The sequence below is a fragment of the Ictalurus punctatus genome, chromosome 3 (assembly GCF_001660625.3).
Source record: "Ictalurus punctatus breed USDA103 chromosome 3, Coco_2.0, whole genome shotgun sequence".
In the NCBI taxonomy this organism is placed as follows: Eukaryota; Metazoa; Chordata; class Actinopteri; order Siluriformes; family Ictaluridae; genus Ictalurus; species Ictalurus punctatus.
Window position 1 is genome coordinate 33,806,698 of NC_030418.2, and position 26,224 is coordinate 33,832,921.

A 26,224-nucleotide genomic window follows, 5' to 3' on the forward strand; every position below is an offset into this window, starting at 1 on the left:
GGCATGCGGTTCTAGGAAAGTAATCAGCGATGGGGAGGTGTGATGAAGCAGGGATTTGCAAAAAACGACAGTTAGTCATTAAAGAATGACGTAATACGTTTGATCCGTTTATAGTTACGTCTCGTGTGTAAACTCCTCTGTCCTGTAAGACGTCGGAAAGTTTAAAGTGTCAGCTTTACATTCGCAAAAGGCTGCGTTATATCGCCAGCCCTTCTCAGTCAGTGCGTTTACATGGACGACGATAATCCGATACGAACCCGATTAAGACGATACTCTGATTAAGACACTAGCATGTAAACAGAGATTATCGATGACCTTAATCTGATTAAAGTCACACTCGGAGTAAACACAGATGGAATGAAGACGTGTGGAGTATTCCTGTTTTACTCGCGTTATAGACGTGCGTTACAGACACGTACACACCTTAATCACGCTATTAACGTCGTGTGAGAGTTTTCACCGCATTGTGCGACAGGACACGTACACACACGGCAGCGCTCGACCGTCTGACGGCGAACAAGAGAGCACGGCTGCGTCCCAAACCGCGTACTTACATGAGAAACACATGTATCTCTATATATTATATAGTAGGTAAGTACGTGGTTTGGGACGCAGCCCACGGCTTCAAGCAGTCGTCTATCAGCACGTACAGCACGACAAATAATTAACCGCACTTGAAGCTTTCGTAAAATTAAAAAACGAAAACACACAAAACTGTATACGGTCCCATAACGAAGACCAACTGTACGTCGATACGTGAAATTACGGAGGGAACGTCGGACGGCGTGGCGCGGTGACGTAATGACGTGCGACGTTAATCCGTCTACGTTCTATCACATGAAAGGAATACTCTAAAAGCGACTCGTGTAAACACCTTAATCAGAATATTATACGTCTTATTCAGAATAAAGTCAATAATTAGATTACTGCTGTCCATGTAAACGTGGTCAATGATTTCAATACAGTATTTCACTCTCGTATATATATATGCTTGAATGAAACTGCACGACACTCTCTGAGAAAAGGCAGAATACGCACCATCGTCGTCTCAGCGATGGAGCCGAAACTGTTGATGAATATGTTACAGGACACGTTCACAGGTGGACCTAGAGAAAAAAGTTTCGTTAGAAATCAATCCATTCATGTCTTAGGCCAGTTTGTGTAATTAGAAATGTGACAGATAATTGCTGCTGGAATCCACTTTCCTGGCGGCTGTTATGCTATTACACATGAACACACAACAAGAGAGTAAATTATAACCGGTTTTGTCATTCGCTGTCGCGTATGGTTATGAAACAAGTTCGGTTTACAACAAGATACTGTACTACGAGTCATTTTTAACCAATACATATCTTTTTTTGGATGGAGGGGACATACTCTGCGATATCCTTCTAATTAGGGATAGGAATAAACATCTACTACTTCATGAATGCAGCTCATCTAGATTAGATTAGCTTAGCATTATTAGATAATTGTAATGAGTGCAGCTGACTTGGCTCCTTGCCAAGCGTGTCTTGCACTAGCCTGTCTTACACAACCTTCATCACGTCATTTCTTTAGTATTCCACTGGATCAAACTATCCAAAACTCCGAAACTACACATTGATACTTCGAAACCAGATGTTCAAGCTTCTGTGTATGAATACACCCTATCAAATATGTATTGAGTGATGGGTATGTGGCTCAGTGCTGGCTCACACTCCGGTGGAAGTCTACTATCAAAACTTGGTGTTTAGGAGATGTGGAGGTAACATGAATAGAAGAAAATTCTTTATTTAAGGCAAACTGAGTAACCTGGAAGCACTTCACCTGAAGCCAATAAAAGCAGGGATATACAGTATGTGTGCCAGCCTCAGAAAATCCTTCACCTTGCAACCTTTCTACCTTTTCAACAGAAAACCACAGGTGAAAAAAACCTGATCTTCAACCTCATCTGTCTAGGATTATATATCAGACCTGGTGTTTCAGAGACGTGGAGGTGATTGGTGAATAAACTGAAGAACCTGAAAGGACTTGTTCACAAGAAGCCAGTTAAACCAGGTTAACCAGATTGTATGTTAAGCCAGTTAAACCAGATTATATGTCTCAGAAAATCCTTCATATTATGAGATTATGAAGGTTTGTTGGCACTCTAATACACCAGGCCTGATATTTAGGACAAGCTGAAGTTGGAAATACGTTTTGACTGGAAGCCAATTAGACTAGGGACATATGTGGGCAGCTGTGGCTCAGGTGATAGAGTGCGTTGCCAATTAATCGTAGGGTTGATGGTTCGATTGCGACTCCACATGCCTCCACATGCCTCCACATGCCTCCACATGCCTCCACATGCCTCCACATGCCAAAGTGGCCTTGGGCAAGACACTGAACCCCAAAGTTGCTCCCATTGGTGGATGGGTGAATGGGAACCAGTGTAAAATGCTTTGTAGAACTGCTAAGGTTAAAAAAGTGCTATATAAGTGCAGACCATTTACCATGTGTGGGGGTCTCGGAGAATCCTTCACATAGTGAATTTTGACATTTTCTACTACAAATAGTTCTGAAAACTACAGGCTTTCCACTGAAACCCAAAATACACTTGCTATTGACGTATCTGACCCTTATCTACCCTTATGCTGGTTGGTTGTCATGCTAAGATACTAGGCCTGGTGTTTAGGAAATATGGCAGTAATTAAATATTACATGGATTGAAGACAAACTTGGAATTTCTCTTTCACTAGAAGCCAATAATGTGTGCGGCGGACTTTTTCACCACTGCATTTGTTAACTAGCATGATCTTTGCGGTAATATAGCCTATGCAAAATTAAAGAATGTATGGAGACATATACACATAATTAATAACGCCTTACATTTATATAGCACTTTTCTAGACACTCTACATATAGTAGTATGGGGGGGTCTCCTCAACCACAACCAGTGTGTAGCATTCCCCTGGATGATGCGACGGCAGCCATAGTGCACCAGAACGCCCACCAACAATTCAGGGATTGGAATTATTAGGGGGCCGTGATAGAGAAAGGCCAATGGGGGAATTTCACCAGGACACCCGCCTACGCTTTACAAGAAGTGTCCTGGGATTTTTAATGACCACAGAGAGTCAGGACCTCGGTTTAACGTCTCATCCGAAAGACAGTGCTGTTTTTACAGTACAGTGTCCCCGTTTATATACTGGGGCATTAGGACCCACACAGACCACATGGTGAGCGCCCCCTGCTGGCTTCACTAATACCACTTCCAGCAGCAACCTTAGTTTCCCCCATCCATGTACCGGCCAGGCTCAACCCTGCTTTGCTTCAGTGTGAAACCAGGCAAGAACTGCAGGGAGATATGGCTCTGGCACATCCTTATTGGTGAAATATTTATAGTTTCTTAAAGGGTGTCAAAGTCTGTTACAACCAGAAAGACCCGGTTTAGGCTAAAACCGGATTTCTCATCTTTTTTCATTCGTCCAGAAGTAAGCTGCAGTGGCATCACTTTCAATGGATAGATGGGATAGAGAGTACCAATACTTTGTCTATTCCGTAACCGTACTCTTAAAAGTGTCAGATATGGTAGGTGGAACTGATAAACTGTCGGTTTGGTGTATATGACAGGAAACCGTGAACATGACTGAAACGACGAGGGAAAATATAAGACGCTTGTTCGTACAGGTTTTAAGCCGTACCTTTGAAGTTGGGTCTAATTCTGGCGTCGTAGCCCGAGGTCCTTCCCATGAGCTTGTCCAGAAAGTCTGACGGAGACATGGGTACGGCTCTCCCCCGAGGACTTTCAGGGTCCTTTGTGGCCACCAAACTGAGAGAAAGTGAGAGAGAGAGAGAGAGAGAGAGAGAGAGAGAGAGAGAGAGAGAGAGAGAGGGGGGAGATTTTAGAAAAATGGGCTGCGACAGTCACTGAGGCTACAAATAGGAAGAGCTGCACTAATATCATCTGACATCATAATTCACATTCAGGTTTACTCAGAGAAGTGCAGGAGAGGCATCCCTCAAGGCACAGCACTTCTATTCACTCACAGAAAGATGAAGTATCTATAAAAGTCCATTTGCAGAATGATACACCGCGCCTTCGGACCGACATCCAAGAAATACGTCTGTATATAACAATCCCACCATTCCTAAATTCCTAAAAAGGACTCATATGCAGATCATCAATAGTCGACTGTATTACTGTTGATCAAAATCTGGACTTGGCAGCACAGCGGTGTAGTGGGCAGTGTTGCTGCCTCATAGCTCCAGGGTCACTATTTTATTCATTTGACTAAATTACCCATTTTGTTTATAGGCTTTCCAACATTTTTCCATAATTTGATGACGGTCCATCGCTTTCAAAAGGTCTCGATGAGCAACTGCACTTTTTTTAACGATTAACATCCGACAGCATACCGAATACCGTTTAATGCGTCACCATTAATAATTCGTTTCGTGGCTATAAATAACACCGTCGATTTGAACTGCTTTGTTTTGTAGAGGCGTTTACAGACTCGTGAGATTTTGAGCTTGACTGCGTACTTCTCCGTCCGTTAAACCTTTAAACATTTTCACTGTCGTTTTTTTTTTTTTTTTTTTTTTTGTAGAGGCCACTTCACTGATCAGACCAGCGAAGGTAAATAATCGATGAAATTATGAGCCACCTTCAGATCAATAATTTAGATAAATACATGCGCACGTGATCGTATAGTCCACAACAGAGAAGCTCCACCGGTTCATATTTAGAAATGTAGAGTCATTGAACCTTCGATACATAAAACAGATCTATTACAGCATCCATCTTCTATACCGCTTATCCTTTCTTCAGGGTCATGGGGGGAACCTGGAGCCTATCCAAGGGAGCATCGGGGACAAGGTGGGGTACACCCTGGACAGGGTGCCAATCCATCGCAGGGCACAATCACATACACACTCACACACCCGTTCATACACTACGGACACTTTAGACACGCCGATCAGCCTACCATGCATGTCTTTGGACCGGGGGAGGAAACCGGAGTACCCGGAGGAAACCCCCGCAGCACGGGGAGAACATGCAAACTCCGCACACACAGGGCCACGGTGGGAATCGAACCCCCGACCCTGGAGGTGTGAGGCGAACGTGCTAACTACTAATCCACCAGTTTCGTTTCCTCTCGTCCAAATCTCCAAATCTGACGTAAACTGGTCTTCTGTCACTTTTGCTCAGACCGCTTCTTTATCCTGTGAAGCAAGACATACACAGACTTCTCGCAGATCTCACAGCTTTCTTGTATCTCCTACTATTTAATGCTAAACACAGGCATTAAAAGGTCAAGCAGGTCTGTATGTGTGGGTGTGCTTTCACTGTTCCCGAAAAATATCTCGTATGTTCTTATCATTCAGTCTGCCTAAATGACTGTAATTTCCTCAGGGGTGTATTTTAGCTCATGATAACAAGCCTGCAAGCAAAGAGAGGCTCCGGTGACAGACAGGAGATAGATGAGCAAATGACGGCCAGGCTTTGTGCCAGCTCTTTCACAGCAACAGTGAATGACAGAGTCGATCCCGAGCTGTAATGACTGTTTATGCCTCTCTGATTGCGCCTCTGTCGTGCGCACAGTGTGTGTGTGTGTGTGAGGCCAGGACTGCCAGTCTTATTTATAATGCTCTGGTGTGTGACAGCTGCTTGTAAATCTCCTCCATTCTTTCAAAAGGCGTTTTATATCGGACGTGTCGCTACAGCTCCAGACTAAATCCAAAACACGTCCTGCAAATCCAACAAAACGGACTTCGAATGGAATTAAATACAACCGTTTCACAAATATGAATCGAGTTCATCAATTTCTACATCCCCCAAGTGACATCAATCAGCCAAGACATGACCGCTGCTTAATATTAGCTTCTTTACTCAAATAATGGAGCTACTAGAGTAACGTATCTTTAATGCGCCATCGGGATCACGGCACCAAGTGGCTCGAAATCCGGCAAAGACGAGTCGGGAGACAGGGTTGATCTTCAGATCGGAGTGATCGGAGTGTCTTTAGATCGGATTTTTCACTAACAGAAGTATAAATTCAGAAAGTCTACCCCAGGTTAGTCTACAAATTGGAGAGGCGTAGCTTGTGTAGCGATGAGAGAAGAGATGGGGTTCGGATACATGAGGAAAAGAGGCACGTGGCCGGTTGAGGACACGATGTGACGCGTAAAATGAAGTCAGAGAGTCAGAGATTAAACATGAAACGCGGTACAGACGCGTAAATGCCGATATTCCCTTTAAAATACGTGCCTGAATAAATCATCTACGTACTGGCTTCGAAGTACGTTGTAAAGTTCTACAGTTTTATTTTGCAGTAAAGACTTTTGCAACAGAGCAGCGAGAGTATAAAAATTCCAAAGTAGAAATATTCTCCAAACAACACCATTCTGCCTATAAACATCGGGAGGCGGAGCCTAAGGGGGTGGTTCCGTGATTGAGGAGCCACTTTGCGTCTCACTGATATTGCAGTTACTAATCTGTATGTAAAGTAAAGATAAAAGACATTTTAAACACATGCATGGTCTTTACTTTATATATATAAAAAAAATATATATATTTTTAATGTGAAGTTAGCATAGATGCTAGGTAACCACATTTTTTAAATTAATTAATTAATTAATGTTTTCATTTATTTATTTTTTAACCAAACTGTTCCTTTAATTGTGTCATGTTTTGTGCGCCTCTAACTGCCTTTTATTTCTTACACTGAGAGCCTTCACAGTGACTTTCTCTCCTACGCCTCACACAGGTTGGTTTAGACAACAAGCACCTCAACGCCTGACACACACACACACACACACGGTCCAAATCAGGCCAGTCACCATAGCAACCAGCAGCCAATGATGTGTCAGAGCAGTGGGTGAGGTGGTGACTGTTGATGGTCAAGTTGAAGCTGATTGAAAGGGACTGAGAACTCAGGGAGAGTGTGTATGTGTGTGTGTGTGTGTGTGTGTGTGTGTGTAGGCGTCTGTGCACGTATGAAACAGTCCCACTGATAAGAATTCCTAGATGTTGATGATATGAATACCAAAGTTACAGTTTTACCTCTCCCTGCTACAAAGCGCTGACACTGGAGACTCCTTCCATAAATGTTCAACAAACATCTCCTTACCTAAAACGTCACCATATGAAAGAACATACGGTTAACGTAAACCCGCGATGTGCGGCTGCGCTACTGTCAGAGCCGCTGTTCTAGAAAATCGACCGGCACCTCCGTACCGATCAGATTCGAGAATTCAACGATGCGGCGTTTTTACGAACCTCGGCTCTTTTCCGCTCACTTTAAAAGGCGGCTGTCCTTGAAAAGAAAAAGAAAAAAAAAAGCAGCTTCACAAAGCTCACAGAACGCTCGATCGATTCGGGAGACCTTGATTTAAAGACGATTTTAAAACATTCGGACGTTCTGTAAATCTAAAACTAAAACGCTGCTCCACCGTGTGAAGTGTTTATCTTAGGCATGAATAGTGATTAAAAATAAAAGACGTTCTCGGTGTGCGCAGGCATCGTGACGTTTCGACACGCTCTCACGTCTACAGTACGTCTACAGTACTATAGAGAGTGGTGATGGTTACGGATGAAAGCGCACCATGAAAGCTCATCCTCCCGACGGGATTTCCTGTCACACATCTATCCCATAATTCATGCTGCAACTCGTATTAATTGATTGCGTTTTCTGACCCCTGTGTATGTGTATGTGTGTGTGTGTGTGTGTGTGTTGTATCGATCTGCTCCCGAGCTCCAATCCTTCTCTTTGCTTGAATCCCTGACGCACTCACATATACGAGTGTCTGCATGTGTCTAAATCAACACCGAGTCCTTTTAACACAATGGGTACGAGCCCTAGAGCAGAACCGCCGATCCCTGACCTCGGTGCTCGTCTAATCTCCTCCCTCCCAGTGCATCATGGTTAATGCAGCCTGGCAGCTAAGAAAGGCCATGACGGCACTTTCTAGATTAAAAACTGCAGTGTGTGGTGTAGTGTGTGGTGTAGTGTGTGTGTGTGTGTGTGTGTGTGTAGCATTGCACCCGTATCATGTAAGAACTGTAGAAAACAGATTCGTCCAGTTTAACTAAATGCAGTAGAACAGCATCCAAAAGTTGACCAAGAACAACTGTTTGATTTCACTACTTCTGGGAGAAGAAGTCTAAATCAATAGCTCAGACTTTTTGGCATTTAAAAGTACACACACACACACACACACACACACACACACGGAATCAAATCCTTACTATACACTCAGCCGTGGACTCGATTTTGTTTTATCTGTGTGTATTTAACAGGCCGGTTTGATCAGTCAAACACACATTCAAAGCTCACGACGGGAAAAAAAAAACACATACGCACATACACACACACACACACAGACACACACACTCACACACACACACACACACACACACAAACACAAAAAAAAAACAAATCCCCACAGCGGGCTCAGTTGTGAAACTCCATTTCTTTGTTATTTCAGAGTGCTGGACCAACACACACACAGTCTTAGAAATCACACACACACACACACACACACACACACACAAAGAAATCACATCGTCTCCCTAGTGGACACGGAGTCACTCCTGAAAACCACGAAGTTCAGCTTTGAATCAGTGTCTGCATGCTAACACAGAGATTAGCAATTCAATCAGCGACACGTTTCCGGATTGTTTCCTTTCACAAACGAAACACAAAGAGAATAAATAAGAAGCCAAGACGAAGAAACACACCCTCCAGTGTCGCTTCATTTTGATTGTATGTCACAAGATGTTGTTCTTTCAGCTGCTCCTGTGACGGGTCGCCACGGCAGATCACTGGTCTGCGGATTTTATGGCGCAGGTTTTATGCCGGATACCCTTCCTGATGCAACCCTCTCATTTTATACGGGCTTGGGACCGGCATTGAGTGCCAGCCCCAGTGGCTGGTGTTCCATACCGAGCCATGGCGGTGAGAGCATGGGATCCTTAGCAGCCAGACCACCAGGGAGCCATCGAGTTCCACAAAATAACCCATAATATTGAAGTGTATGTTGGGATGGTGTTCACCCCATTACTGTGGAGCCTCTACATTAGTCCTGGTGTAGCTTGTCACTACCAGAAGCCACATAATAAGTTGATGGAGTTGATCTGTGTGCAACAGTTGAAGGTCTTCCTTAAAGGCCCAACAATTTCAGCTTGGTCACAAGTTTCTGATCAGTAATTCAGTCAACCAGTGCCATAGCCACTGAGCTACCACTGCACAGGCAAGAAAGTGTTGCTTGGACATGGTGTGGTTTGAAGTTTGTGTGGTTTTATTATGACCTGGTTTGCAGACGGGATGGCTTAGAGACGGTGTGGTTTGGATATGGTGTTGTTTGGAAATGGTGTGGCTTAGAGATAGTGTTGTTTGGAGACAGTGCTGTTTGGAGACGGTGATGTTTGGAGATGTTGTTTGGAGACAGTGTTGTTTGGAAACGGTGATGTTTGGAGATGTTGTTTGGAGACAGTTATGTTTGGAGATGTTGTTTGGAGACAGTGATGTTTGGAGATGATGTTGTTTGGAAATGGTGTTGTTTGGAGATGTTTGGAGACAGTGCTGTTTGGAGATAGTGATGTTTGGAGATGTTGTTTGGAGACAGTTATGTTTGGAGATGTTGTTTGGAGACAGTGATGTTTGGAGATGATGTTGTTTGGAAATGGTGTTGTTTGGAGATGTTTGGAGACAGTGCTGTTTGGAGATAGTGATGTTTGGAGATGTTGTTTGGAGACAGTGATGTTTGGAGACAGTGATGTTTGGAGACAGTGCTGTTTGGAGATAGTGATGTTTGGAGATGTTGTTTGGAGACAGTGATGTTTGGAGACAGTGATGTTTGGAGATGTTGTTTGGAGACAGTGATGTTTGGAGACAGTGATGTTTGGAGATGCTGTTTGGAGACAGTGATGTTTGGAGATGTTGTTTGGAGACAGTGATGTTTGGAGACAGTGATGTTTGGAGATGTTGTTTGGAGACAGTGATGTTTGGAGACAGTGATGTTTGGAGATGTTGTTTGGAGACAGTGATGTTTGGAGACAGTGATGTTTGGAGATGCTGTTTGGAGACAGTGATGTTTGGAGATGTTGTTTGGAGACAGTGATGTTTGGAGACAGTGATGTTTGGAGATGTTGTTTGGAGACAGTGATGTTTGGAGATGCTGTTTGGAGATGTTGTTTGGAGATGTTGTTTGGAGACAGTGATGTTTGGAGATGTTGTTTGGAGACAGTGATGTTTGGAGATGTTGTTTGGAGATGTTGTTTGGAGACAGTGATGTTTGGAGATGTTGTTTGGAGACAGTGATGTTTGGAGATGTTGTTTGGAGATGTTGTTTGGAGACAGTGATGTTTGGAGATGTTGTTTGGAGATGTTGTTTGGAGACAGTGATGTTTGGAGATGTTGTTTGGAGATTTTGTTTGGAGACAGTGATGTTTGGAGATGTTTGGAGATGTTGTTTGGAGACAGTGATGTTTGGAAACAGTTTTGTCTGGAGACAGTGTTGATTGAAGATGGTGTGGTTTGCAGATGGTGTAGTTCGGAGATGATTAGGTTTACAGATCCTGTGGTTAGAGGATGTTGTGGTTTTGCCTCCCAATTTAGGTTTCAGCTACAGTGAATTCCTCTTCCTGAGGGCTGGTTTGATCTAACACACTACAGTACGCAGAAGATCAGTATCATAGTTCATTTATAGAGTGGACTGAATTCATGCAAGCACAACATGCATGTCACATTACAGTGAAACCCTTTATCTGCAGTACTGGCATCACGCGTGTCCATCGAATTACTGTACATGCTGCTGCTATGGCACTCAAATCAAATGCACATCCACCCGACCTCCTCCATTACACTAATGGACTGTGTGTGTGTCCCTCAATGGATTGATTGTGGACACTGTACAGGCATAGATAGCTTTGGACAGATCAAGGCGAGCAGGCCGGATAGGATTTCCGCACATCGGTACACTCCAGCACCTCAACAGATCTGCCTGTAATTTAATAACCGTAAAGTTTATCATCATACTCTCTCTCTCTCTCTCTCTCTCTCTCTCTCACATACACACACACATACAATCGACGCTTGAGTGGACAGAGGGACAAAAGCTGGCAAGTTAAACACCTCCAGCAACAAAATGCCTTTTGAGGTATTTGAACCCTACCACTATGACCCCCTAGATTCTGGCTCTGGTAGTTCCTCACACCTCAGCTACGTCACTCCAGTTCATAGTTCGTCTCAAAGGTTTTCTTATTCTCATTTTTCTCCCTTAAAAAAGACCAAACCATAATTCCCTGAGACGTGAAATTTGATCAAAATTAGTAAAGGGATTTGTAAACAATATGTCCACCACAACCCAGTAAAGTCTATGAAGGCAAAACCTTGATAATCCATCCATTTTCCATAACACTTATCCTACACAGGGTTGCGGGGGAGCCTGGAGCCTGGGGGTACAAGGCGGCGGGGGGGGGGGGGGGGGGGGGGGGGGGGGGGTTTGGAACCATAACTCTGAAACTTAAGCGAATAAATGATCATAGATGTAAATAAACGTAAATGTCAATTTTGACTCGAGCAAGGAGCGCCAATGTCTATCAGCGATCACAATACTTCACCCAAACATACATTGCCAGTCGAAAGTTTTCGCCCCCTGTGCCTTTCGTATGTTTTATTACGGTTTAACTCACTATTATAGAAACGATTTTATTACAGCAACAGGGCAAACACAGTGCTTCAGAATAGAAAATTAAATAAGGAAAGCTTTTAAGGAAATCTTTGTGAAACTTATTCACTGCTCGCTCTCAGATCCTAATGCGACTCTGAATGGACGTTTTATCAAAAGCAGAAGCACCTGGAGGTTAAAACCGTCAAGCCTATGCAATACAGAGGACTCAAACAACGCTAGTATTAAGTGCGAAACATAACTATGTGGCGTGTGTAATTAGAGTGATGAAGATTTGGGGTGTTTTATTAGATAAGATTAGAGCTGGAGTTTTTTTTATTATTTATTTATTTATTTATTTATTTATTTATTTTTTTATTTAAATAAAGTAAAGTCATTTCTACCATTTCTCAATTCAGTAAACATTTAAGAATAAACATCTGTCCATCTTTCTAAAAGTGGTGTTGTACATGCTCTCGGGTACACCGCGATATTACACGTACGTAGTACAATAGATATGGTGTGACGAAATTATCCCCCCCCCACCCCCACCCCCCCCCACCCCCGTCTGCTTGCTAGGATTTTCTGGTTAGCACTGATTAGCCTTCGCGGTGATTTTTTTTAAAAAACTTTTTTTTATTTTCTAATATCTGCATTAAAGTAATTACAGGAAAAACTAATTACAGAACAAAACGATACGTGTGCGCTGTAATAACGTGGCATTTTTGTATTACATTATCGTTGTTGCGATGCCAATGAGCGGTAATTTGATTTCTCTGAGCTTGGCTGTGATTATTTAAACAAAAGCGAGCGAGAGAGAAACAGCCGTGGGTTTCGAGATGATTACATAATCACAGAACTGCAGAATGGACCGAGAGGCAGACGTAAAGACCCGTTTTCACCAGACAAACCTCCGAATTAATCGTTTGCACTGTTTCATATCGTAGTGTGTTAGGCAGGGTGCTGTCCTATTGTTTGTTTATTTATTTATTTATTTACATTTTTTAAAAAAAAACTACAACAACAAAAAAAAAACACACAATTTGCCGTCAAACGCAAGTAGTGGATTTATTGAATAAAGAAAAGTCAGGAATAAAGTAAAGAGAATGTCAGAGTGCCCTTGACTGGTGTGTGTGTGTGTGTGTGTGTGTGTGTGTGCCGTATAAAGAGAAACACATTAGCCGCTCTGACTCACTTTCGTCACAGGCTACGATTCAAACTGCGATTTGTAAAATCTCATCAAGCGTTCACACAATAAGCAGCAGGGTTCCTGGGTTAATTACAGCGTTAATAAGAAATGAATGAAAATCATGAGGTAGTTCATTCTGAAAACCTTATTGACTTTGTGTCAAAATGAAACACTGACTTGTGTAAAATGCAAGGAATAAAACACTCCATATCGTGCTGTAACAGGAAAATAATCAACTACAGGGTGGTGTGATGAAGCTGAGCTGCTGTTACATCTTACAGATCCATCCATACATCTTCTACCGCTTATCCTTTTCAGGGTCACGGGGAACCTGGAGCCTATCCCAGGGAGCATGGGGCACAAGGCGGGGTACACCCTGGACAGGGTGCCAGTCCATCGCAGGGCACAATCACATACACACTCACACACCCGTTCATACACTACGGACACTTTAGACACGCCGATCAGCCTACCGTGCATGTCTTTGGACTGGTGGAGGAAACCGGAGTACCCGGAGGAAACCCCTGCAGCACGGGGAGAACACGGAAACTCCGCGCACACACACAGGGCCACGGTGGGAATCGAACCCCGACACTGGAGGTGTGATTACTGTATGATTAACATTCTGTTCCAGCACGTCCCGGAGTGTTTTATTCCTCTGATACCAATGCAATTTACCAGCGATTATATATATATATATATATATATATATATATATATATATATATATATATATATATTAATAATTAATAAAGAGTGACATGTTATACTTTTTATCCACTTATAGTTACATTTGAGGTTGAACATCCATGAAACCTATAAATGTGCACGTCTTGGCCACAATCATGACCTCAGAGAGGTCCAGGGTTTGATCCGGAGCTTGAGATAAACTTTAGATTAGTACGTAAGTTTTAGGTGAAATTAATGAAGATCCTTGCTTTGTGGCTTCATAATAATAATAATAATAATAATAATAATAATAATAATAATAATAATAATAATAATTCACCACAACATAGTGTGAATAACTGGAATTGATTCAGAAAAGAGAAGAGAGGAGAAGAGAGGAGAAGAGAGGAGAGGAGAAGAGAGGAGAGGAGAAGAGAGGAGAAGAGAAGAGAGGAGAGGAGAAGAGAGGAGAAGAGAAGAGAGGAGAAGAGAAGAGAGGAGAAGAGAGGAGAGGAGAAGAGAGGAGAGGAGAAGAGAGGAGAAGAGAAGAGAGGAGAAGAGAAGAGAGGAGAAGAGAGGAGAGGAGAGGAGAAGAGAGGAGAAAAGAAGAGAGGAGAAGAGAGGAGAGGAGAGGAGAAGAGAAGAGAGGAGAAGAGAGGAGAAGAGAAGAGAGGAGAAGAGAAGAGAGGAGAAGAGAGGAGAAGAGAAGAGAGGAGAAGAGAAGAGAGGAGAAGAGAGGAGAAGAGAGGAGAGGAGAAGAGAGGAGAGGAGAGGAGAGGAGAGGAGAAGAGAGGAGAAAAGAAGAGAGGAGAAGAGAGGAGAGGAGAGGAGAAGAGAAGAGAGGAGAAGAGAGGAGAGGAGAAGAAAAGAGAGGAAAGGAGAGGAGAGGAGAAGAGAAGAGAGGAGAAGAGAGGAGAAGAGAGGAGAGGAGAAGAAAAGAGAGGAAAGGAGAGGAGAGGAGAAGAGAAGAGAAGAGAAGAGAGGAGAAGAGAGGAGAGGAGAGGAGAGGAGAAGAGAGGAGAAGAGAAGAGAAGAGAGGAGAGGAGAAGAGAAGAGAGGAGAAGAGAGGAGAAGAGAGGAGAAGAGAAGAGAGGAGAAGAGAGGAGAAGAGAGGAGAAGAGAGGAGAGGAGAAGAGAGGAGAGGAGAGGAGAGGAGAAGAGAAGAGAGGAGAAGAGAAGAGAGGAGAGGAGAAGAGAGGAGAAGAGAGGAGAAGAGAAGAGAGGAGAAGAGAGGAGAAGAGAAGAGAAGAGAAGAGAAGAGAAGAGAGGAGAAGAGAGGAGAGGAGAGGAGAAGAGAAGAGAAGAGAAGAGAGGAGAGGAGAGGAGAAGAGAAGAGAAGAGAAGAGAGGAGAAGAGAGGAGAAGAGAAGAGAAGAGAAGAGAGGAGAAGAGAAGAGAAGAGAAGAGAGGAGAAGAGAGGAGAGGAGAGGAGAAGAGAAGAGAAGAGAAGAGAAGAGAGGAGAAGAGAGGAGAAGAGAAGAGAAGAGAAGAGAGGAGAAGAGAAGAGAAGAGAAGAGAGGAGAAGAGAAGAGAAGAGAAGAGAGGAGAAGAGAAGAGAGGAGAAGAGAAGAGAGGAGAAGAGAGGAGAAGAGAGGAGAAGAGAAGAGAGGAGAAGAGAAGAGAGGAGAAGAGAGGAGAGGAGAAGAGAGGAGAAGAGAGGAGAAGAGAGGAGAAGAGAAGAGAGGAGAAGAGAAGAGAGGAGAAGAGAAGAGAGGAGAAGAGAGGAGAGGAGAAGAAAAGGCTTCATCACTCATCAGTTTGAATGCGTCGTGTTTAAACAGGTTGTGCCGAACACACGGGGAAATTTCACTCATTTCTCACACTGAGAGACCGACAGGGATTGTAATTATACACTGTGTGCGCGCGCGCGTGTGTGTCCGTGTATGTGTGCGTGCGTGTGCGTGTGTGTGTGTGTGTGTGTGTGCATGTGTGTGTGTGCGTGTGTGTGTGTGTGCGTGTGTGTGTGTGTGCGTGCATGTGTGTGTGTGTGTGTATGTGGTAGGGAGGAAATAAAGAGGAAACAGAATCAGCAGACTGTTATTATTTTGACATCCGCCATCTTAAATGAATTTATTTCCTGTACGTGGTGAGTCAGGGCGCAGTGAAAGCATGAACAAGACAGAAAGTGTGTGTGTGTGTGTGTGTGTGTGTGTGTGTGTGTGTGTGTGTGTGTGTGTGTGTGTGTGTGTGTCGGACCCCTACTGCCAAGTCATATAACCCAAACAGTGTGTGACAGATTAACACTCTGACAGTGTAGGTCACACACTCACTGTGTCATCACACACGCTGCTGAATCACAGGCTTCATCCTCACAATCACTCCGTGTGCCTTTCAACAGCTAGTTTCAGGAAAATCATCAACGACAGGGGGCGGAGCTACTGATACCCTCCCTATAACAGCATGTAACCAAGTCCTTTATTCGTCTCATACCGCAACGATCTGCTAACGATTAGCATCAGCACGACGTCCTGCCGTTTCAGTTTCCCTGTATTATTTGCTCATGCAAATCTATATTTGGAAAAGGTTGCATCATATTTTCACGTTTGTTGTCTTTACTTCTGTTGCTCCTCTGAATCTGAGTCACTCGATGTTGTTGAGGAGGAAGCTCAGGAGATGGAAGGAGGAAATCTGTCTATTTTTACCGCTGACCTCTAGTACAGCGTTGCCAGGCGAGCGGAAAAGACCGAAATAACACGTGCACTCTTCTTTTAAACGTATTTATTTATTTATTTATTTATTTATTTATTTATTTAGTTTTTTGAATATTAAAGGGCATCATACATTTGATCCATTTCTACTTGCGTTTAATGTTTCTGACCTTGGTCCTGGAGACTCCTGCACATTTTAGTGTCGTTTATACATAAACATGGCTAATTAAACAACAACAACAACAACAACAACAACAGCTTGTCACGTTACTGGGAAATTCCGAAGCGAAAGCTTTGTGTTATAAAGTGCTGACACTGGAGACTCCTTCCAGAAGTCGGAGTGTTTTATCGGCAATTATACACGGATTTGTTTTTATCTCCTTACGCAAAGCTTCAGCTATAAAGGTCCCAGTATATGTTTCTGCTGTTAACTGAAAGAAAAGGAGTCAATGCCTTCGGACCAATCAGAGTCCAGACTTTAACAGCACAGTATATACAGTGCCCTAAACTAATATTGGCACCCTTGGTAAACATGAGCAAAGAAAGCTGCGAAAAATGCTGGCGGGTTTATCAAAAAAATATGCCTTTGTTAAATATAGGTGTGCAACAATTATGAATATATATTAGAAAAATATATTTGAAGTATATTCCCATTGATATTTTACATTTTTTTTAGTACACCTGGGTGACTAGGAACAGGAAATTGTTCAATCATGACTTCCTGTTTCACAGGGGTATAAATATGAGGTAACACACAGGCCAAATTCCCTTAGTCATTCATAACGATGGGTAAGAGCGAGGAATGTAGCTGTGATGTGCGGGAAAAGGTTGTTGAGCTTCACAGAATGGGGCGTGTCTATAAGAAAATAGCACAAGCATTGAAAATGCGCATTTCCACCATCAGGGCGATAATTAAGACGTTCCAGTCGACTGGAAATGTTATGAATCGACCTGGAATTGGACGAGTGTCTGTATCGTCTCAACGCACTGTGAAGAGGACGGTTCGAGTGGATAAAACATCTCCAAGGATCACAGCTGGAGAACTGCAGAAGTTAGTCGTGTCTTGGGGTCAGAAAGTCTCCAAAACTACAATCTGAAGTCACCTACATCACCACAAGCTGTTTGGAAGAGTTTCAGGAAAAAGCCTCTACTCTCATCCAAAAACAAACTCGAGCGTCTTCAGTGTGCCGACACTACTGGAACTTCAGATGGGATCGGGTTCTACAGTCAGATGAAACCAGAATAGAGCTTTCTGGTAATAAACACAGAGGTGGTTTTGGAGCACACAGAGAGGTAGCCGTATGGAAAAGTCCCTCATGCCCACGGTTAAATATGGAGGAGGATCTTTAATGTTTTGGGCTGTTTTTCTGCAGAGGACCTGGACATTTTGTTAGGAGACATGGCATCATGGACTCTATCAAATATCAACAGATATTAAATGAAAACCTGACTGCCTCTGCCAGAAAGCTTCAAATGGGCCGTGGTTGGATCTTCCAGCAGGACGATGATCCAAAACATCATCAAAATCAACACAGAAATGGTTTACTGACCACAAAATCAAGATCCTGCCATGACCATCCCAGTCCCCTGACCTGTACCCCATAGAACACCTGTGGGGTGAACTGAAGAGGAGAGTCCACCAGCGTGGACCTCGAAATGTGAAGGATCTGGAGAGATTCTGTACGGAGGAACGCTCTCAGATCCCTCACCATGTATTCTCCAACCTCATCAGGCGTTATAGGAGAAGACTCAGAGCTGTTATCTTGGCAGACGGAGCTAGCACAAAGTATTCACTAAAAGTCTGCCAATAATTGTTGCACACCTATATTTAACAAACATATTTTTATTTGATAATCTTGTGTTTTGTTTGCAATTGTTTCATATCCATGAGAGCAGAGCATTAAAAAAAAAAAAATTAAACAAAAGATTCAACAATAAAGACAGTTTTTCACAGCTTTCTTTGCTCATATTATACCGAGGGTGCCAATATTAATGGAGGGCACAGTGTGTATATAATATATATATTAATGTACATTTGGTAAATGTTAATCAATGGATAAAATAATGAAATTCTGAGTGAAGGTGAAGAACAGAAGCTCTGAGATTCATTTAAACACATTCAAATCCAGCTTAGTGCAGATTCTCCTAATGCCATGATTTAGTGTGTGTGTGTGTGTGTGTGTGTGTGTGTGTGTGTGTGTAGTCACAGGAGCCAACACACTCAGACACGTTCCCACAGCCTGAGTGACGGCTGTCATCCACCTCAGCCTCCACTCCTGCAGAGCACTATCAACCCCATGTGTGAGTGTGTGTGTGTGTGAATGTATGTGTGTCTGTGTGTGTGTCTGTGTGTGTGTCCTGGGAGCTGTTTGAACTGGCTGTTTGTGGCGTGTGTTACGAAGCCTGGCATTTGCAAGTCACGTGTTAGTACCTCTTTGAATTTTACCGCTAATGCAACAAATTCGGTGAATTTCCGATGGCAGATTTGAAACTAGCTGCTTAAATATTCACCGAGATCTAAACGGTAAATATCGTCACGAAGCAGCTTTACAGAAATCCGCGTGCAGCTTTAGATCCCTAAATAGATGTTGCGAGGAGTTCCCGAAGGGCGTAAAGGTCAAAGCGTCATCGCGTGCACTCGGTGAAATTTAAAACGGCAGTACATTCGCGTCGCAGTATTAACATACGGTAGTTCTTACGCTGTTCCTCTCGGCAGTAAAACTCGGAAAGACGCCTGTGAGTCAGCGGAGCCAGAGCGCCGTAGGTACTCACAGCCGTGCCGATATCCGGAATTACCGCGCGACTGCGAGTGCTATATAGCTTTTATATACGACAGTTCTATAAACAAGAAACGCATATCGAGTGAGTGACATGTCGGACACAACATGGTCAAATGTCCGAGTTATTTTTGCCACGCTCACTCTATAGCACGTACGCTAGCTAGCATTCATTTGTACCTCCCTGTTAAAGGTGTTTCTGATGAAACTGGCGTCTGTTCTTCCAACTTCACAATCTCAATATGAACACTCCTGGAACGCGATGAGATTAGCGTACCGGAACTAACGGTGGTATAAAGTGTTTTCTCTCACACAGTAAAGACAGTCAAAATAACTCGCCGTATAAAAATCCTGTCGAGCTACACATGATGTTATGGAGACGCCAGTGATCTTGACGCTTTCTGCTCTCCGGACCTGCCGGATCCATCCTGATGCTCTACCTCTGGATGGAGCGATCATCAACTGGAGGCTACATTCTGACACTGAGGACGACCCCGAGCGGTGCAGCCTGGAGATTCCTGAGGACGGCGCTGCTTCAGGTATCATGGAAACGGTTTTGGACGTCAATTCCACATGGATGTTCTCGCTGCGGTTGCTGGGACTACGGTTGCTGCGATGGCCTTGGGACTGCGATTACCACATGCAGTTTTACACTCAGGTCTCCTTTAGTGAACAGTGGACTAGTTCAACAAACAGACTTCATAGAAACACCATAATGAACTTTCTTTTACTCTCACACTATCCGTCGTGACCCAGATGAGGACGGGTTCCCTTCTGAATCCGGTTCCTCTCAAGGTTCTTCCTCGTATCATCTCAGGGAGTTTTTCCTCGCCACCGTCTCCACCGTCTCGCTCAATAGGGATAAACTCACACGCTTAAAATCTCCATCCTGTGTTTATATGTTTCTGTAAAGCTGCTCTGAGATACAAAATTGAATTGATAATCCTTATCACTTAGATGAATCCTGGATTCTGATTTCGATTAATTAAGTAAATTATTGTTTCTATAGTAACAGTCCTTTCACTTGGCAGGTATGGAAGATACTCCACATAATCTAAACCTAATAATATGAAGGGGGTAAATGTGTGATCATTGATGTGACGAAGTTTTCTGTAAGAAGAAAGGAGTCTCCAGTGTCAGGGCTTTGGAACAGTCAGAAGTAAAGCTGTAACTTTACATTTTATAACAGGAAAGACGAAGGATCTGCTGAAGGAGCTGAGCTGGTCCAAGTTTAGAGTCTCTGAACTGCAGACAGTGTAATCAGATGTTTATCGGCTCCGCTATAGCATTTTCTTACTTCAGTTTGGTCCGCTGAAATACTTTGCAAGGTGAAGGATTTAGATCGGAGGCCTCAAAGGCCACGCAAATACCAAGAAACTACTCAAGTAAGTGCGCCCCTTTGTGGAGAATCTTCAGGCTGATGAACTGGAGCTAAACACCTCTTGTTCTTATTAGGCTTCTTCTTCTTCAGCTTCTTCTTCTTCTTCTTCTTCTTCTTCATCTTCTTCTTCGTCTTCTTCTTCTACTTCTTCTTCATCCTCTTCTTCGTCTTCGTCTTCTTCTTCTTCTTCTTTGTCTTCTTCATCTTCTTCTTCATCTTCTTCTTCATCTTCTTCTTCTTCGTCTTCTTCTTCTACTTCTTCTTCTTCATCCTCTTCTTCGTCTTCTTCTTCTTCTTCTTCTTTGTCTTCTTCTTCTTCTTCTTCTTCATCTTCATCTTCTTCTTCTTCCTCTTCTTCTTCTTCTTTGTCTTCTTCATCTTCTTTTTCTTCATCTTCTTCTTCGTCTTCTTCTTTGTCTTCGTCTCCTTCTTCTTCTTCTTCTTCTTCTTTGTCTTCTTCATCTTCTTCTTCATCTTCTTCTTCATCTTCTTCTTCTTCATCTTCTTCTTCATCTTCTTCTTCTTCTTCTTCTTCTTCTTCTTCTTTGTCTTCTTCTTCTTCTTCTTCATCTTCTTCGTCTTCTTCTTCTTCTTCGTCTTCTTCATCATCTTCTTCTTCTGCTCCTTCTTCATCTTGTTCTTCTTCTTCATCATCTTCTTCTTTGTCTTCTTCATTTTCTTCTTCTTCGTCTTCTTCTTCTTCTTCTCCTTCTTCATCTTGTTTTTCTTCTTCATCATCTTCTTCTTTGTCTTCTCCTTCATCTTCTTCTTCTTCGTCTTCTTCTCCTTCTTCATCTTGTTCTTCTTCTGTGTCATCTTCTTCTTCTTTGTCTTCTTCTTCATTTTCTTCTTCTTCTTCTTCTTCTTCTTCTTCTTCTTTGTCTTCTTCTTCTTCTTCTTCATCTTCTTCGTCTTCTTCTTCTTCTTCGTCTTCTTCATCATCTTCTTCTTCTGCTCCTTCTTCATCTTGTTCTTCTTCTTCATCATCTTCTTCTTTGTCTTCTTCATTTTCTTCTTCTTCGTCTTCTTCTTCTTCTTCTCCTTCTTCATCTTGTTTTTCTTCTTCATCATCTTCTTCTTTGTCTTCTCCTTCATCTTCTTCTTCTTCGTCTTCTTCTCCTTCTTCATCTTGTTCTTCTTCTGTGTCATCTTCTTCTTCTTTGTCTTCTTCTTCATTTTCTTCTTCTTCATCTTCTTCTTCATCTTCTTCTTTGTCTTCTTCTTCATCGTCTTCTTCTTCGTCTTCTTCTTCGTCTTCTTCTTCTTCGTCGTCTTCTTCTTCTTCAATAAACTGATAGTGCAAACTTCATCTGTAGGTAGCTTAATCAGCCTGATGGTAGCATAACATTTTACATTTTGGCCCATATCTCTTGAGCCATGAGCTCTTTCACGATTATTAGTCAGATTGTTGAATCTGAATCAAAGTGAAATTTGATACTTTTGCTTCGTTTGCTGTTTGCTTTGGTTTGTTTCCCGGTTGCATGTAAGGACAGCTGAGGAGCACGTAGAGCTGAAAGTGTCCCCGAAAATGGTCCATTCATTGACAAGTGTGCGAAGACATCATAAAATAACCAGAGCACGGAGAACGCAGAGCCGGCACTAAAGAAATGATTCGATAATTAAATAAGTAACTAGTTTAAAACATTTTGTGCATCAGATCCAGTGTCGTTTTGTTCATCCAAATCTCATGGCATTTCTGCAGCACTAAAACTCTGTGGCTCAGTTCTACGAAAACAAACAAACAAACAAAAAAACATAATAACAAAAATAACCGCAATCCATAAACAGAGAGCATGTTTGATTCACTTCCAGCAGGTGAGTTGATTCGGAGTCGAATCACTTCCTTGAAAGAGTTCGCTCGGAAGTGGAGCGAGACCAAATCGCTCAGAGGTGATGGGGATCCGAGCGCGATCGTCATGTTCTCACCTGCCTACAGAACCTCAGCGAGGCGGAGATCACACCAGCGTTCTGTTCAAACTGTCTATATATATCAACAATTGTAGTTTCTAGTCACACCATCACCTCCATCTCATTAAACTCGTCATTCAGTTGCGAACCTCGCTCAAGCAACAGGTCGGATCTTTCCTTCGCTCTTTTATGAGAAGGAGGTTTAACGATTTCACTCCGGATGAAACAGCAGACAGACTCGCGGAAAGCACCGAGGCGAAACGAGGAGCTGTAAAGACATCCTGTCTCAGCGCCTGTCTCGTTTTAGACACTTTGACAGCTTTCTAGCTTCTGGGCAGATTGTGTGTGTGTGTGTGTGTGTGTGTGTGTGTGTGTGTGTGTGTGTGTGTGTGTGTGTGACGGCACAACTGGATTGCAGTTACACAGACATCTACACGACATGCACTCAGAGACAAATCTACCTTTCAAGCCCTAAATCACACACACACACACGCACACACACACACACGTCACACTTGTTACTGAGCAGCAGATTCTCAGTACTGTGAGTCTGTGATGTCTAGACAGTGCAAACACTAGAATTCTTTATTCTGATTGGTCAGAAGGTGTTGATTCATTTTCCAGAACAGCAGCTCTGACAGTAGTGCAGCTACAAATCACAGCTTTATATTAATGCCCTCGATGCGTCACAAAACAGATTTCAAAGTGGATATTCATTGACATGGTGTATATTTCTGTAAGGAGATGTTTATTCGACACTTGCAGAAGGAGTCTCCACTCTCCCAGCCTGCTCTGCTGAGGACGTCGTTCGGCCTCCATGCTCCGCTGAAGATGTTGTTCCTTTTCGTTGCTTCATGCCATATGTCGCTCCTCCTTCCTGCTTCCCAGAGAGCATTGCTCCCCCCTCTGGCCTCGTGGAGAACTTCGCTCCCCCTTCTCAATGAAGCATGGAGAACTTCCCTCCCCCCTCGGACCTTGAGGAGAGCGTCGCTCCCCCCTCTAGCTTCATGATGAATGTCGCTCCCCCCTCTGTCTCCGCCTTGAGCTTGGTTCCCCCTGCTGGCTGCAAAGTGGCTGTGACTCCGCGCTCAAACCAGATCAGGGATATCACGAGAGACCGCCCCACATCTGAACCTCAGAGAACACGTCAAGCATCCTCTGTCCAGCCCTGCGAGGGATGGCACACAATTGAACTCTGAAGTGCTTAAGGACATCTGGTCTGGGGGTCCTCTCTCCTGAACTGATCACGCACTTCGGGAGCCACATGTTATGAGGGGATCGTCATGTAATAACGGAGAAGGACTAGAGACTACGATTCCCATCAGCCACTGCACCTAGTCACATGTCTTATTTCACCTGTTTCATGTTTTGGCTCATTAGCACTGGTGTATATATATTCACTTTCAGCACTGCACTGGTTGTCTTGCGTTGTTTGGTCTGTCTATCTGTATCACGTTATGCTCACCCTTGTTTCATGTGCGTCTTGTTTTGTGTTTCGTTTTGTACATTATTAAACGTTTCACGTTTCACGTTCGCGGATTTGTATCCGTAAGTAAGAACAGGAACTAACTTCACAACATTAAATGCAACGCTTCAAAACATTGAACGCAACCATAAACGGATAAAAAGTACTTTAATAAATAAAAAAATTGTCATCATTGCCAAATTGCTATGGTATAAGAGGAATTAAACACTACGGGATGTGCCGCGATATGAAAAATAATCAACTCCGGGGTGGTGAAGTTATTTATTTTAAATAGATAAATTATTATAAATCTATATTGTGATAAATGATGTCACAATATGCTTTGATATTGTGAATATGTTGAATTAAATAAAAAAATATATCGTTTAGAAATTTTTTATACATGTTTAATTTTTTAATTAATTCATATTTTAAAAAATATTTTTTTAAATACATTTACTATAAATATGTCTATTAAAATAAACAGATACATAAATGCGTGTTATGTATCATAGAAATGCCTTGTGACTGTATCATCCAGCCCTAAGTCTTCGGTTCCTAAAACGGTCCAGTACGTGGAACCCCGTGTACGTTAATTAACTTTCGGATCGCTTCTAATATACGACTCCATCTTTACACTTTAGGCCACGCCCCTTATCGGAGTCACGCCCCTTACATATGACTGTTTCTGTCTCTTTTTTTTGTCCATGTTTACAGCCAACAGCAAGTCTGCTGAAGAGCATACAGTTTACACGATGCTAAACTGCTAGCTATAAGCTTCCATTACTTGTTAGCTCCATTAGCGTTGTCGTTTCAGGGCAAAACTAAAGAAGTGAATTTCAGACCTGCCTTGGCTGATCGGCTCTTACACTGTTTACTGATGACAGACTGATCTGTGCAGTGACCTTTAACACACACACACACACACACACACACACACACACACACACACAGAGGTTATTAGAGGAGATGAAATATCTGCTGTTCTGCGTTGTGTTCAGTGCCGTGCGAGTGTAATCAGTCTCCCTTCAGCCATTCAGCTAAGCTTATCAATAATGCAGCACATTAATGATTCATCACATCATCACACTGCTTCAGTGACCATCACGCATCATCATTATCATCTCTCTCTCTTTAATTACAGTTTAACATTACACCCAGAAAAATCCCTCCGTTCAGGCGAAGGAGTCAAAGTACACGCGTTCAGTGAGTGAGGATTACTCACACACACACACACGAAGAGTACACACACACACACACACACACACACACACACACGGCATGCCGTAGACCTGGTGTTTCATATAACTCTACAAACATGAGGTGTGATATTGAAGCGAGCTCTAACCCTGGTGCTGAAGTTCACCGAAACATGACGTCACACACTCGGAGGTCGAGTACGAGTCGGTCGTCTCGCTCGTGCTCGTCAATCAGTAACTAATTCCTCAAATTCCACGCCAACGGCCCAAACAGTCCGTTCAGAGTAAGTAGAGCAGCCTGTTTAAACAGCTGTGCATCAGAATGTCCAGATCTTTAATGCCAGCGATTAATAAATAAATAAATAAATTAAATTAAATGAACAAATAAATAAATAAAGGACAGATTGTCTGTGCTTGAATGTGCACATGCGCGATTCTATCGGTCCGTCTGTCTACTTGTCTCCCGGTCTACCTTTATCTACCAGTCTATCTGCATCCCTTACCTGACTGTCCATTTATCTGTCTGTCTACCTGTCGACCTGTCTATCTGCCATTCTGTATCTCGTTGCAGCTATCTTTCTGTCTGTCTGTCTGCCTGTCTATCCGTCTACCCATTTATTTGTCTGTCTGTCTATCTATCTATCTGTCTGCCTGTTAGTCTTTTTGTTTGTCTGTCTACTTGTCTGTCTCTCTGTCTACTTGTCTGTCTCTCTGTCTACTTGTCTGTCTCTCTGTCTACTTGTCTGTCTCTCTGTCTACTTGTCTGTCTCTCTGTCTACTTGTCTGTCCGTCCACCCGACTGCCTGCCTGTTTGCATGGCTTTTTTTTTATTTTATTTTTTAAAATCTATTAACTTGTCTGTCTGTCTATTTCTTTATCTATCAATCTGTCTGTCTACTTGTCTTTCAGTCTACCAATCACATAAATATGAAAACTAGAACTGTAATGATTAAAATATGAAAATGCCAGTCCCTTAAAGGTTCTAACATTGTCCCTGTAAAGGAACCTTTAAAGGTTCTATGTAGAAACCCATTTAGGAAATTACAAATGCTTACTTCATCAACAAACCCTCGACAAGAAGACAGACAGAGAAACAGACAGATAGATAGATAGATAGATAGATAGATAGATAGATAGATAGACAGATAGATAGATAGATAGACAGATAGATAGACAGATAGATAGATAGATAGACAGATAGATAGATAGACAGATAGATAGATAGATAGACAGATAGATAGATAGATAGACAGATAGATAGACAGATAGACAGACAGATAGACAGATAGATAGACAGATAGATAGATAGATAGATAGATAGATAGATAGACAGATAGATAGATAGATAGATAGAT

The 26,224-nt window shown here is 42.7% G+C and overlaps 1 protein-coding gene across 3 annotated transcripts in view; it reads right to left on the reverse strand.

Moving 5' to 3' along the window:
- glra3 (glycine receptor, alpha 3) overlaps nucleotides 1-26,224 on the reverse strand; it is a 69,932-nt gene that overhangs the window by 42,067 nt on the left and 1,641 nt on the right. For all 3 annotated transcript variants that reach the window (XM_017463370.3, XM_047153698.2, XM_017463372.3), the window contains exons 2-3: nucleotides 3,666-3,793; nucleotides 1,039-1,106 (exon numbers count right to left, since the gene is read on the reverse strand). In XM_017463370.3, the coding sequence (XP_017318859.1) occupies nucleotides 1,039-1,106; nucleotides 3,666-3,793 (196 nt within the window). The remainder of the gene's footprint in view (nucleotides 1-1,038; nucleotides 1,107-3,665; nucleotides 3,794-26,224) is intronic.